Source organism: Phyllobates terribilis, unplaced genomic scaffold (genome assembly GCF_046119375.1).
Source record: "Phyllobates terribilis strain yellow unplaced genomic scaffold, ASM4611937v1 Scaffold_13__5_contigs__length_258822181, whole genome shotgun sequence".
In the NCBI taxonomy this organism is placed as follows: Eukaryota; Metazoa; Chordata; class Amphibia; order Anura; family Dendrobatidae; genus Phyllobates; species Phyllobates terribilis.
In genome coordinates this window covers 45,025,742-45,039,420 of record NW_027362773.1, presented here as the reverse complement: position 1 = coordinate 45,039,420, position 13,679 = coordinate 45,025,742, and the positions used below count along the sequence as shown (strand labels likewise).

The 13,679-nt window shown below is 45.1% G+C and overlaps 1 protein-coding gene across 7 annotated transcripts in view; it reads right to left on the bottom strand.

The window, feature by feature from the left end:
• Positions 1-13,679, bottom strand: part of METTL15 (methyltransferase 15, mitochondrial 12S rRNA N4-cytidine) — a 410,148-nt gene that overhangs the window by 349,590 nt on the left and 46,879 nt on the right. For all 7 annotated transcript variants that reach the window (XM_073658075.1, XM_073658073.1, XM_073658071.1 and 4 more), the window contains one exon: positions 4,017-4,192. In XM_073658075.1, coding sequence (XP_073514176.1) covers positions 4,017-4,187 — 171 coding nt within the window. In that variant the 5' untranslated portion in view covers positions 4,188-4,192. The remainder of the gene's footprint in view (positions 1-4,016; positions 4,193-13,679) is intronic.

Genomic DNA, 13,679 nt, shown 5'->3' with positions numbered 1-13,679 from the left:
AAAAAAAAAAAAATTAAAAAATAAATAATACATTACACTTACCTTCTGATGGCCTCCGGTCTCCATAGCGATCCGTCCTGGCTTGTCGGCAGGTCGCGGTGGACTAAAAGGACCTGCGGTGACGTCATTTAGTCATGTGACAGGTCACGTGAAAGCTGACGTCGGCAGGTTCTTTAGTCTACCGCGAGCTGCCGGCAAGCCAGGATAAGGACACCGGGGGCCATCAGAAGGTAAGTATAATATTTATTTTTTATTTTTTACCATTCTTTCGGTCACACTATATAAATCCATGCCGGTTGCATGGATTTATATAGTGTGACCAAGTTGTCAAGCACTTTCCAAGTGATGCTAAAATCGCTTGGAAAGCGCTTGACAACCCGCATACGGAAATGCATGTGAAGAACGCTTCACATCCGCTTATCCCTGGCAGGAAAAACACATGTACAATCCGCATGTACAATCCGCATGCGTTTTTTCTGCCAGGGAGATGCAGAAACGTTCAGGAAAAATAAGGAGCATTTCTGCATTGTGGGCACATAGCCTATGAGTTACTGCTTGCAGAGCAGATAGTGAGCCAAGGCTAATACACAATCCCTCCCCAGCGCCTCCTCCTCTCCATCTCTGCACTGTCCATATCCTTCACTCTCCACACAGTAATTAGTAAAATCTATACCCTCCACCTGGGCAAGCCAGCTCTGCTTCACCATCATAATCAACTTACCAATTCTGCTTACTTCCCCATACACCTGTAAACTACTTTTAGTAATAGCTGCATCTTTCCACTCTGGCTCTCACTTTGCTGTCAGCTCCATCTTTCCACTCTGGTTCTCACTGTGCTGTCAGCTCCATCTTTCCTCTCTGGCTCTCACTGTGCTGTCAGCTCCACCTTTCCTCTCTGGCTCTCACTGTGCTGTCACCTCCACCTTTCCTCTCTGGCTCTCACTGTGTTGTCAGCTCCATCTTTCCTCTCTGGCTCTCACAGTGCTGTCAGCTCCATCTTTCCACTCTGGCTCTCACTGTGCTGTCAGCTCCATCTTTCCACTCTGGCTCTCACTGTGCTGTCAGCTCCATCTTTCCACTCTGGCTCTCACTGTGCTGTCAGCTCCATCTTTCCACTCTGGCTCTCACTGTGTTGTCAGCTCCATCTTTCCACTCTGGCTCTCACTGTGCTGTCAGCTCCATCTTTCCACTCTGGCTCTCACTGTGCTGTCAGCTCCATCTTTCCACTCTGGTTCTCACTGTGCTCTCAGCTCAATCTTTCCACTCTGGTTCTCACTGTGCTGTTAGTTGTATCTTTCCTTGCTGGCTCTCACTGTGCTGTCAGCTGCATCCTTCCACTCTGGCTCTCACTGTGCTGTCAGCTCCATATTTACACTCTGGCTCTCACTGTGCTGTCAGCTACATATTTACACTCTGGCTCTCACTGTGCTGTCAGCTCCATCTTTCCACTCTGGCTCTCACTGTGCTGTCAGCTCCATATTTACACTCTGGCTCTTACTGGGCTGTCAGCTCCATATTTACACTCTGGCTCTCACTGTGCTGCTGTTTGTTAGCTCCATTTCTCCTCTGTTACAACAATAATATAAGAAGATAGGTTTTTGTTTAGGGCTGGGAACCCATTGGTCACTGCAGAAGAAATTTCTAAAATTAAGGGCAGAAGATGCCATATGTCTTGGCAGACTGCTCGGGATAGGTAACCTCTCACTGAAACAGAGGGGATGACTGATAACTATGTAGCAGTTTAGGGGCTCTCTGCATGAAAATTACCACAACCAGTCTACTCTTACGTCCTATATCAGGGATGGGATGGAACAAGGTATGTCGAGAGGTTGGAAAAGTTGGGCTTGTTTAGCTTAGAAAAAAGATGCCTCAGAGGAGATCTCATTTATATGTATAAATACATGTGTTGTCAATACAAGGGACTGGCACATGACTTATTCCTTCCAAAGACCATACTAAGGACCAGGGGGCACTCATTATGGGTGAAAGAAAGGAGATTCCGGCAGTTAAATAGGAAAGGGTTCTTTACAGTCAGAGAAGTCAGACTGTGGAAAGCCCGACCACAAGAGGTAGTAATGGAAGATACTATAGCAGATTTATAAGAGAACTGGATGCTTTTCTCACAACAAATGGCATTGTGGGTTATAAATAATCTAGCGATAGAGAATGTAGAACTGATGGAGAAAGGTTAAACTGTGGCTTTTTCAAATCTATATAACTATGTTTAGAGAGTGACTTTGGCACTTACAAAATAAGCCAACAGTATTCCAATTGTGAGGTTTCTAAAATCCAATGGAAACCATAAATAGTGCAGACCAGTGCGGACCAACGTGGAGCATAATCAGTAAAGAGAAGAGGTGCACCAGAGAAAAGGGTGGGTCCCATCAGTCTGATGAAAGGCACTAGGCAGGGGTGGATTAAGAGTAGCAAGGGTCCCGGGCAGTTAAGAAGTCGTGCCCTTCCCCCCATACACTCACACACCTGATGTATCACTTAACATGTCACATGATCCCCCTTTGATAGATCATGTGATAGTTCATGTGAAATTAATTCTGTACAATATTAATACTTATTTTTTTTACATTAATTTTATGACTTAATATTGAGCACAATTAAGTATTCTGACATCCCCCTATATACAGTATGAGACCCTACATACAATATGAGCTGCCACATAACCCTCCTATACACAGCGGGAGGCCGCGCGTCGCCCCCCACACACAGTGGGAGGCTGTGCGCCGCGCCCCATACACAGCGGGAGGCCGCGTGCCACCCCCCATACACAGCGGGAGGCCGCGCGCTGCCCCCCCATACACAGCGGGAGGCCGTGCACCGCCCCCCATACACAGCGGGAGGCCGCGAACCGCCATCTATACACAGCGGGAGGCCGCGCACCGCCATCTATACACAGCGGGAGGCCGCGCACCGCCATCTATACACAGCAGGAGGCCGCACGCTGCCATCTTTACACAGCAGGAGGCCGCGCGCCGCCATCCATACACAGCGGGAGGCCGCACCGCCATCCATACACAGCGGGAGGCTGCGCGCTGCAATCCATACACAGCGGGAGGCCGCGCGCTGCCATCCATACACAGCGGGAGGCCGCGCGCCGCCATCCATACACAGCGGGAGGCCGCGCACCGCCATCCATGCACAGCGGGAGGCAGTCACGCACTTACAAACATATACAGACATATACATACATGCATAAACACATTTGAAACACAAAAATACATATAAACAGACATCACACAATGAGATCTGCCTGCACACAGACATACTGTGACAGACACACACACGTCACTCAACATCCCCCGGCTCGGCTCCAGTCGTCCAGCTCCTCTCCGGTGCAGCAGTGCAGGGCGCACACTGCGTGACGTCACCCTAGCAGACACTGCCGCGCACAGGGCCGTGTCTCCTAGCTGTGATGCGGCCGGGCCAGCACACAAGCAAGTTTACAGGTGCAGTGCTGGCCCGGCCGAAGAAGACGCAGTGGCCCTGTGCAGCTGCTGGGGGAGCGGTCTGGGGGCCCCCCACCTGCTGGGATATGTGCGCCGCACACATTATAATGAGGACAATCTGGTCGTGGGCCCCCTTGGAGTCTCGGGCCCCGGGCAGTAGCCCAGATTGCCCTCATTATAATCGCCTATGGTGCTAGGCATCGGATTCTTGGAATTCAATCCAGTCTCTCCAAATCTCACAGTATCTATCACAGTCAGTAGGTCCCCACTGTCTTCGTCAAGTCAGTGGTGCTCTGTAAGACCAACCCAACCATGTGTTACATGCAGTCATCTGAATGGCCACCATGTAATACCACATTTCCCTTGCAGCAGGCACAGTAGATGTTTGTCTGGCTGACCTGGAAGCTCTACTGTAAAAGGAGAGATATGTGATAAAGACAACCCATTTGCAAAGTTGGGTCCTGGAAATACTTCCGAAGTTTTGGAGCTCTGTTATTCCAAAATATACATATAAAATATTTTATGTGAATTTGTGTGTGAAAAGGAGCAACTAACCTGTCCTTCCTTCAGACCCAAGCAGCTGATGACTTCATTGAGCATCACAGGTTGGTGTAGAACTTTTTCTGAAGGTGCCGATGTCTGGCAAAACTTCCTGCTCTGCAGAACAGACGAGCTGTAGCATCTGCCGAATCTTCCACACATCACCAGTCTTATCGAAGATTGCATCCTAGCTGCAGACATCCGAGAAACCAAGAGGGGAAAGAACACGTTGTAAATTGTAGAGTATTGGGATTAATAAGAAATTTCTAAAATTAAGGGCCCCAATTCATGATTTATGTTTTTAAGTCACTTTTCTTTTCTGACTTGTGATTCATTCAAAATTATAAAAATGGCAAACAGTTCATAGATTTTGTGCAAAGCCAAAAATTTCATTTTTTTTTTGCCTCCTTTAAGCATTTTTGCAAATTCTTAGTGCAAATAGTCGCATGTTTTGCAAAATATAGAAAAAACATGGAATTTTTAGCTGGTATAAATTAAATTACTCCAGGGGGCACTGGGTAGAGTTGTGCCAACTTTTAAGACTTTTTAAAAAAATGGAATTTGATGAAATTAGTTTATCTAGAAAAGCCAAAATGACGTAAAAATCAGAAATTAAATCATAAAAGACAACTTGAAAAAGACAATTTGAAAAAAAAAAGGCGTAAAATGTTTGATTAATTTGTCACAAATCACAAACGTATTAATTGAGAGGTATTCTTGCCAAAAACTGGTGGAAATGCAACGATGAATCGGCCGTAAGACTTTAAAACGACAGTCAGGCTATGTGCCACGATGAAGAAATGCTCCAGATTTTTCCTCAACGTTTCTGCATCTCCCTGGCAGAAAACACGCATGCGGATTGTACATGTGGATTGTACATGCGTTTTTCCTGCCAGGGACATGCGGAAGTGAAGTGTTTTTCACATGCATTTCCGCATGCGGGTTGTCAAGCGCTTTCCAAGCGATTTTAGCATCACTTGGAAAGTGCTTGACAACTTGGTTACACTATATAAATCCATGCAAATGGCATGGATTTATATAGTGTGACTGTAAAAGAATGGTCTCCAGGTTTGGAGAAGAGGAGACTCTCCTCCGGACCCGGGTACCATAGTACCTGTAAAAAAAGAATAAAATAAAAAATATACGTTATACTTACCTTCTGATGGCCCCCAATGTCCTCATCCGATGCGTCTTGGCTTGACTGCAGCTCGTGGTGGACTAAAAGGACCTGCCATAACGTCATTTAGTCATGTGACGGGTCATGCGACTGCAGACGTCAGCGGTCGCGTGACCTGTCACATGACTAAATTACGTCATGGCAGGTCCTTTTTAGACCATCGTGAGCTGCCGGCAAGCCAGGACGCATCGCTAAGGACACCGGGGGCCATCAGAAGGTAAGTATAATGTATATTTTTTATTTTATTCTTTTTTTTTACAGGTACTATGGTACCCAGGTCTGGAGGAGAGTCTCCTCTTCTCCAAACCCAGGTACCATCCGCACATTGAAACGCATGAAATCCGCATCTGCAAATGCAGTGATGCGGATGTCATGCAATCCAATGCAAGTCAATGGCGCCGAAAACGCCACGATTCCGCAAAATAATTAGTAGTGCTGCGGATTTTTCCGCAACGATAATCCACAGCGGAAATTTCCGCAGCATGTGCACAGCACATGCGGATTATCATTGGGGAACATGGCAGGCCTTCTACCAAGCGTTTTTTAAGTGTTTCTGCAGCGGAATTGCGGCTGCGGAAATGCTTAAAAAACGCATAGTGGGCACACAGCCTAAGACGGGAATATCCCTGCGTAAAAATAAACCATCATATTCAATGTCATAGCTTTTGCTGGTATTGTAAAAAGCAACTTTTAGTTTGCATAAAAATGCAGCAAAAAAACACTGCAAAAACGCATAGCTCAAGGCAAATCTCAAAAACATACTTCTCATAAGGATTTCCGTATCAGGACAACAGCTGTTCCTATGCCCTTGGGTATGTCACCCACTTAAGACCCCACGCTATTATCCAGAGCAGAGACCTACTAACAATCATGGGGTTTCGTGGACACAGGCTGTTCATGTACAACTATTTATAAGAAAAAGTTTCTACTTAAATGGAGAACACTTAGAAGGGATTTTCCAGAAATTATTTAACAGGATAGGTAATAAATGTCTGATACCAATACAATCAAAGAAACAGGGGTCCCGATCCTCCATTTATTGTCACTGTGTGCGGAGACTGACCTGAGCAGCATAGACACATGGGCTGCTTCATCTGCGGGATAAAGCAGAGTACAGCGCTCGGCTGTTTCTGGCATTGGGTGGAGCAGTAGTCACAAGTGGATTATGGCATCCTTTCTAGTGTTTGGTAATGGCCCAGCAATCAAACACTGATCATCTATGCTGTGGATAGGTTGTAAATGTAATGTGTGGTTAAAACCTCTTTAAGACACCCATGCAGACTTATAGGGGTTATATGAGATTAGAGATAGGCAGCCTTTTTTGTCTGGGAAAGTGCCACTTTTATTAATAGCCAGTGTTTGGTATAGCTTAAGTGCCCCTTTACAGAAATCAGGACTTCCAGGCACCCACCTGCGGCCTCCTCAAGGGAGTGGGTGGTCAAAACTAGTGATCCCCTTCTCCACACTGCAGCCTCTGCAAGGCTATGAATTGTAATATTCTGCCTGCTCCTCTCCTAAGCACCATGTTGCAGAGCTGTTTGTACTGCCTCGCTCACATTCCCTATGGTTATGTTCATACTTCCGCTTGGAAGTAGACTGTAACAGATCCAGCTGAAGATGAAAATGAGAGGAACCAGAATGGCTGCAACAAGAAACTAAGTGATCAGTTTTTAAACTCATTTATTTGACAGATGTTACAAAAACAGAAGCTTTAGTTTTCCTTTAGCATCAGTTTCCCTCTGTTTTTATTCAGTCTTGAAAGAATCTATTTTGACTAGAGGGGTCTCTGAACACCCCTAGTGTACTAGAAGTGCTTAACAACAGGTCCAAAAAACAAAAAGTATAATTGTAATTTTCCGAGCATTACTGATACTTTGTTCCAGTAGGATAACAACAGTCCGATCACCACCAAGTGAAATACTGGTATTCTGATGACACATTTTACAAAGCTGCTAGCATGAGACAACCTTGATCCAGACATACAATGCTCAACATTAATGAGTACACCCCTTTGAAAATAATTAAATATCTCACTGAACACAACAGTTTCCAAAATTTTGACCCAAGTGAGTTTCATAGAACATTTTTAAGCCAAAACATGGAAGTCAGGTTAATAATAAAACTTTCATTACAAAATCTTCAGTTTTAATGAAATTAGTTGATGCAAAAATGAATACACCCCCCCATCAAAAACGATTACATCTAGTATTTTGTATGACGTCCATGATTTTCAGGACAGCACCAAGTCGGCGACATAGTGCAACATTTTTCCTTATTCTGGATGGAGAGTAATGACAACTTGTTTCTTCAGAATTCCCCATAGGTGTTCTATTGGGTTCAGATCAGGAGACATTTGGCTTCTGAATCACTTTCACCTTGTTCTTCTTTAGAAATGCAACAGAGGCGTGTTTTGGATCATTGTCATGTTGGAAAAGTGAAGGTCTACCAAGGGCATGCAGTGATGGTAGCATCTTCTCTTTCAATATAGAGCAGTACATCTTTGAGTACAATAAAATGTAGCTCCCCAACACCAGAAGCACTCATGCAGCCCCACATAAGGACGCTGCCACGACCCTGTCTCACTGTAGGCACCGTGCATTTTTCTTTGTACTCAGGGCTGTGGATGTCGTCCTTTGTGGATGACACCCATGCATGCCATTCCTCTGTAGTGTACGCTGTATTGTGATCATGGGAAACACTTACCCCAGTTTGGCTTTCTACTTCTTTAGCCAACTGCAGTGAACTTTGCTTGTCTATATTCTACAACCCTTCTCATTATAAGACACTCCTGATTAGGTGTTAACTTTTATGGTCTTCCTGGATGTCTCTGTTAGATGGTTTCAGTTCCACCTTAGTTACATTTTTGTATCACTTTTCCTCCAGTATTCTGACTGATAAATAAACCTTTGCCGATCATCTTGTACCCTTGACCTTTGTGTAAAAAAATTATTTTCTTTCTCAGGTCTTGTGACATTTATCCATTTATCATCCATGTGGTGCAATTGCTGACAGTATGAAACGGGAAGGTGTTTTCTTTTTTAAATGGTCTCTTCAGAGAGGAAGAGAACTAGAACTCTAGTGCCACCTACAGGAAGTAGCAATCCTAAAAGTCAATATTGACCCTTTAACGAGCCTTGTCACATAACTTAGGATAAAAGCCAACACAAGAAACTCAATTTGCAGACACTGTGTTTCGGGGTACTGCCCCTCGTCACTGCAAAGTGTGAGTTCTGGTTTGGTTGGGTGAGAGGCATCAGATCGGTATCTGAAAAGTAACGTTTCTCCTTGCGGAGACGATTTGCATATTTCCCAGAGGAGCATTGCGGCTCGAAAAGTCTCCTCACCTTGATGTGCTTAGCATGTCACTCTCCGCAAGGAGAAACGTTACTTCTTTTTTAAGTAACACCCTTTTATAGTCAACTGTCTGCTGGACACCAGTATAAGGAATAAACTTAGCGGTGTTTGAATTCTTGTCATTTAAAATTTTGCAGTTTAAATTTTAGCTTTGCTCCTAAGACTTTCATTAGGGTTTACTCATTTTTGCAACATGGTGTTGAATGACTGTGTTAAGAAAATTGCTTTTTTTGGGGTGTGAAAAATAAATTGTAACGTGAGTGGTAGTGGAACCACTGTGCTGTGGACGGAGGAGAGCCTGGAGGGGTGTGATTAGACAAACATCTGACTCTTTCCTAGAGCCACTGAAGATGTGGATAGACTTGGCTCCAGATGGACGCCAGGTGCTACTCCAGGACAGACCTCGTACACATGGCAGCTGACCCCCAAAGGGGTAGGAAGCTGGAATTGCCAGGAATGGATGGCACAGCAGGCACAGGCAGGCGCTGGGCAGGTTCTGGCAGACATAACTGATATACAGGTGGACACGGCAGGTGCTGGCAGGCATGGCTGGCTGGTAAACAGGCAGGCATGGCAGGTGCTGGCGGATACGGCTGGAATACAGGCAGGCACGGCACATACAGCTGGAATACAGGCAGACACGGCAGGTGCAGGCGGACATGACTGGTATTCAAGGATATAAGCACAGGGGACCTGACAACTAGCAAGCGTGCAGACAAACTGAAAGAACACATTGCTTAGGCACCTCCAAACAGGTGGAGGTGCCTTAAATAATGTGCCTACTAGCTATTGACTGGGGACACTTTAAGACAATGTGCGCTGTCTCTTTAAGAGAGTGTGCGCGCGCCCAAAGCAAAGTGCCCAGGGATCTGCCAAACATATGCAGACCCTTGGGACTGCAGCAGCAGGAGGAGGTGTGACCCGAGGGCCGGTGAGTCGGCGTCCCTGCCGGAGGAGAGGGGGATGGGAATCGCGCAGGGACGCCGGCACTATACAAATCTTGATTCTGAAAGGAAACTAAAGATTTTCTGACAAATCTTTTGGGAAGTACTCGTAAAGATCTGAGGTTGTGGGTTGTAAGTAATCACCTAGGCAGGTTAATGATGCAACAACATTTTATTGATCACAGCCATGGTAATAAAGCAATTCCAGGTAAATGGCCAAAATACAGTTCTCTCAGTCCTCAAGTTCCCAATCTGGATTTAGAAGTTCCACTGGCTTTGTATAAGGCCATACTCACTGTCTCCCAACTTTTGGTTGGCCCACAGATTTCGTATCTCCAGCCAGTATAGTCTGTAGCCACAGTCCATGATCCTCTAGACGGCAGATAAAACGATGAAAGCACAGGTATCCAGTAGCAGCAGTCCTTTTAAGAAAGTGTAAATCCAAACGACATAATCCATAATGGTAACATGTTTATCACTACATCCTTCCAAGTCCACGGTCTTCATCCTCTTCCTTCAATCCTTCCACACAACTCTGACTAAAAAATATCTCTCCTCTACTTCCCTGGGGTCAGCCCCCTCCCAGCTCAGAAGTGCTGACACCCTTCCCCTTAAGCATTTACTGTTCGCTAAAACAATGAAGAATATTCTAGAAGCCTTCATCTGAGACTCCCTGTAAGACCCCCTGTGGTGACGGCTCCACTGTATCTCAATATACACTTGCCTAATGAGATTATTGGCTGTTGAAACAATGGACTCCTGAGATAAAGATGAGATTAGTGGAATGCTGGACATTTTATAAGTGAATCTTACATACTGACAAGTTAGGAGAACTATATAAAAAATAACAAGTAAATCCCTAATAAAACACAATAATAATATTGACAAAATGGAAAAGTATCATAGTCTTCAGTAAGTGGACAGCTCCTCACAGTACTCATTTTTGCTGAGCAGTGTAGGCTTCCCATACCCACAAAAGCGAAATGCCAAAAAATAACACCAACTAGCCTTATGTCAAGTCGTCTTTGCATTTTTTTCTCTCTTCTTCAATCGCTCAAAGCAATGAGTTATTAAAAGTAAAGGGGATATTCGGGATTTTAAAAAAAATAGCATGTAGTTGCTAACAGAGGCAACTACCTATCTGTTGTACTCGGAGCCTATTATTGACCGCTCCTGCCAGAGATTCAGCTGCTCTGTCAACAGAGAAGCAGTTTCTCTTCCAGTTGACAGGGTGGGCAGGACTACTGGTATCATGTTGATTGACAGCTGGCTTTCCCCAATTAGGCAGCAGAGAGCTGGCTGTCAATCAGAATGACACCAGTAGTCTCTCCCTGTCAACAGGAAGAGAAACTGCTGCTCTGTCGACAGGGAATAGAAGAATCTTTGGCAGGAGCGGTCAATGACCGATGCTGGGTACAAAAGACAGGTAGTTGCCTCTATTAGCAACTACATGTCTTTTTTTTTTTTTTTTTTAAGTCCCGGATACCTCCTTTAGAAATATTATTCAGTCTGTGGGCAGCATGTAATGGAGCAGTAGAAAATGAGCAAACTGATGTCATGGTTTGTGGGAAGAGGTTGTATTTTATTAATTGAATTCACTTCTCATTCTAGGCTTAGGAGTCCAGTGGGCAGGGTTAATCAGTATTGACAGTTATTTCCCCGTGTACAAGTGAATACAGATACCTTTAGCCATTGATCAGCTTGGCCATTTCATTACTAAGCCTAGAATTACTGAATATATTACTGAGGATACTAAATTATATTGGAAAATGATACACACTACAAAAGACAAGACATCACTTTTCTATCGTCTGTCTGATGCAGAACAGGTTAAAATAGAGGACATACAAATAAGCGACATAAATTGAATTACCCAAGAAAAGTTAACAGCAGAAATTCAATTATATATATACAATTAGAATTTAACAGTAGAGGGTGAGTCATCCTTCTCTTTCATTCTACAGTATGTGACTTGAGAGATATGCAGATTTTGTATTTTAAAGCAATATACAAAACTAGCAATAACTGCTAATTACCATTAGCTCAGGCAAAGGCTAATAAGCAGCTTCAGTCACTGTCTATTATAGTCTATCTGCATATGGAATCATTCTGATATTTTTCTATAAAGCAAAAGTAAACACATGCAAGTGTAGCGTCGGCGTCCCTGCCCCCTGCTAGGCAGGGACGCTGTTCCCCTCACCCCTCCGCTCCGAGCCCGGCGTCCTCCTCCCGCTCTGCTGGCAGCGCGCGCTCCTTCCCGGGCCACGGTGCTTAGGGCCTCTTGAAGGGGCCGCGCGCGCTGTCCTAAGGAGTCACCGGCCAATGGCCGGAGGACTTCACCATATACAGTGCCTACAAGTAGTATTCAACCCCCTGCAGATTTAGCTGGTTTGATAAGATGCAAATAAGTTAGAGCCTTCAAACTGCAAACGAGAGTAGGTTTTATGAACAGAAGCATAAATCTTACAAACCAAAAAGTTATGTTGCTCAGTTGAATTTTGTTAAATTTTAAACATAAAAGTGTGGGTCAATTATTATACAACCCCTATGTTTAATATTTTGGGGAATAACCCTTGTTTGCAATTACAGCTAATAATAGTCTTTTATAAGACCTGATCAGGCCGGCACAGGTCTGTGGAGTTATCTTGGCCCACTCCTCCATGCAGATCTTCTCCAAGTTATCTAGGTTCTTTGGGTGTCTCATGTGGACTTTATTCTTGAGCTCCTTCCACAAGTTTTCAATTGGGTTAAGGTCAGGAGACTGACTAGGCCACTCCAACACCTTGACTTTTTCCCTCTTGAACCAGACCTTGGTTTTCTTGGCTGTGTGCTTTGGGTCGTTGTCTTGTTGGAAGATGAAATTACGACCCATCTTAAGATCCTTGATGGAGGAGCGGAGGTTCTTGGCCAAAATCTCCAGGTAGGCCGTGCTATCCATCTTCCCATGGATGCGGACCAGATGGCCAGGCACCTTGGCTGAGAAACAGCCCCACAGCATGATGCTGCCACCACCATGCTTGACTGTAGGGATGGTATTCTTGGGGTCGTATGCAGTGGCATCCAGTCTCCAAACATCACGTGTCTGGTTGGCACCAAAGATCTCGATCTTGGTCTCATCAGACCATAGAACCTTGAACCAGTCTGTCTCAGAGTCCTCCAAGTGATCATGAGCAAACTGTAGACGAGCCTTGACATGACGCTTTGAAAGTAAAGGTAACATACAGGCTCGTCTGGAACGGAGACCATTGCGGTGGAGTACGTTACTTATGGTATTGACTGAAACCAATGTCCCCACTGCCATGAGATCTTCCCGGAGCTCCTTCCTTGTTGTCCTTGGGTTAGCCTTGACTCTTCGGACAAGCCTGGCCTTGGCACGGGAGGACACTTTCAAAGGCTGTCCAGGCCGTGGAAGGCTAACAGTAGTTCCATAAGCCTTCCACTTACGGATGATGCTCCCAACAGTGGAGACAGGTAGGCCCAACTCCTTGGAAAGGGTTTTGTACCCCTTGCCAGCCTTATGACCCTCCGCGATCTTGTCTCTGATGGCCTTGGAATGCTCCTTTGTCTTTCCCATGTTGACCATGTCTGAGTGCTGTTCACAAGTTTGGGGAGGGTCTTAAATAGTCAGAAAAGGCTGGCAAAAGAGATCTTTAATCCACACATGTGAAGCTCATTATTCTTGGTGCCTGAACTACTCCTTAATACTTTAGGGGGACCAAACAGAATTCTTGTGGTTTGAGGAGTTGAATAATAAATGACACTCTGAATTACCGTTTAAAAAAAAAAAAAAAAAAAAAATTTGCTGCAGTGCATTTCCCACTTCCAGGCTGATCTACAGTACAAATGTCACAATGCCAAGTTAATTCCGCATGTGTCAACCAGCTAAATCTGCAGGGGGTTGAATACTACTTGTAGGCACTGTATAAGGCACCTCCTCCAAAATGGAGGTGCCCGAGCAATGTTGTTGCACTGTTCACTACTCTGCTTCAGCCCTCAGGTCCCGTTGCCTGTTACCTGCCAGTTGCCTGCCAGTTTGCTGCCTGATTCCTGTCTGTCATCCGCTTTCCTGCTTGCTAGCCTGAGGTCCGACGGTCTGCCTTCCGACACCTGTCAGTCTGTCTATGGACCAGCTTGCCCGCTCACCTGGGAGCGCTCACCTGCTACCTGTCTGTTAGCCTACCTGGAGGCTCCGCCGTCACGTGC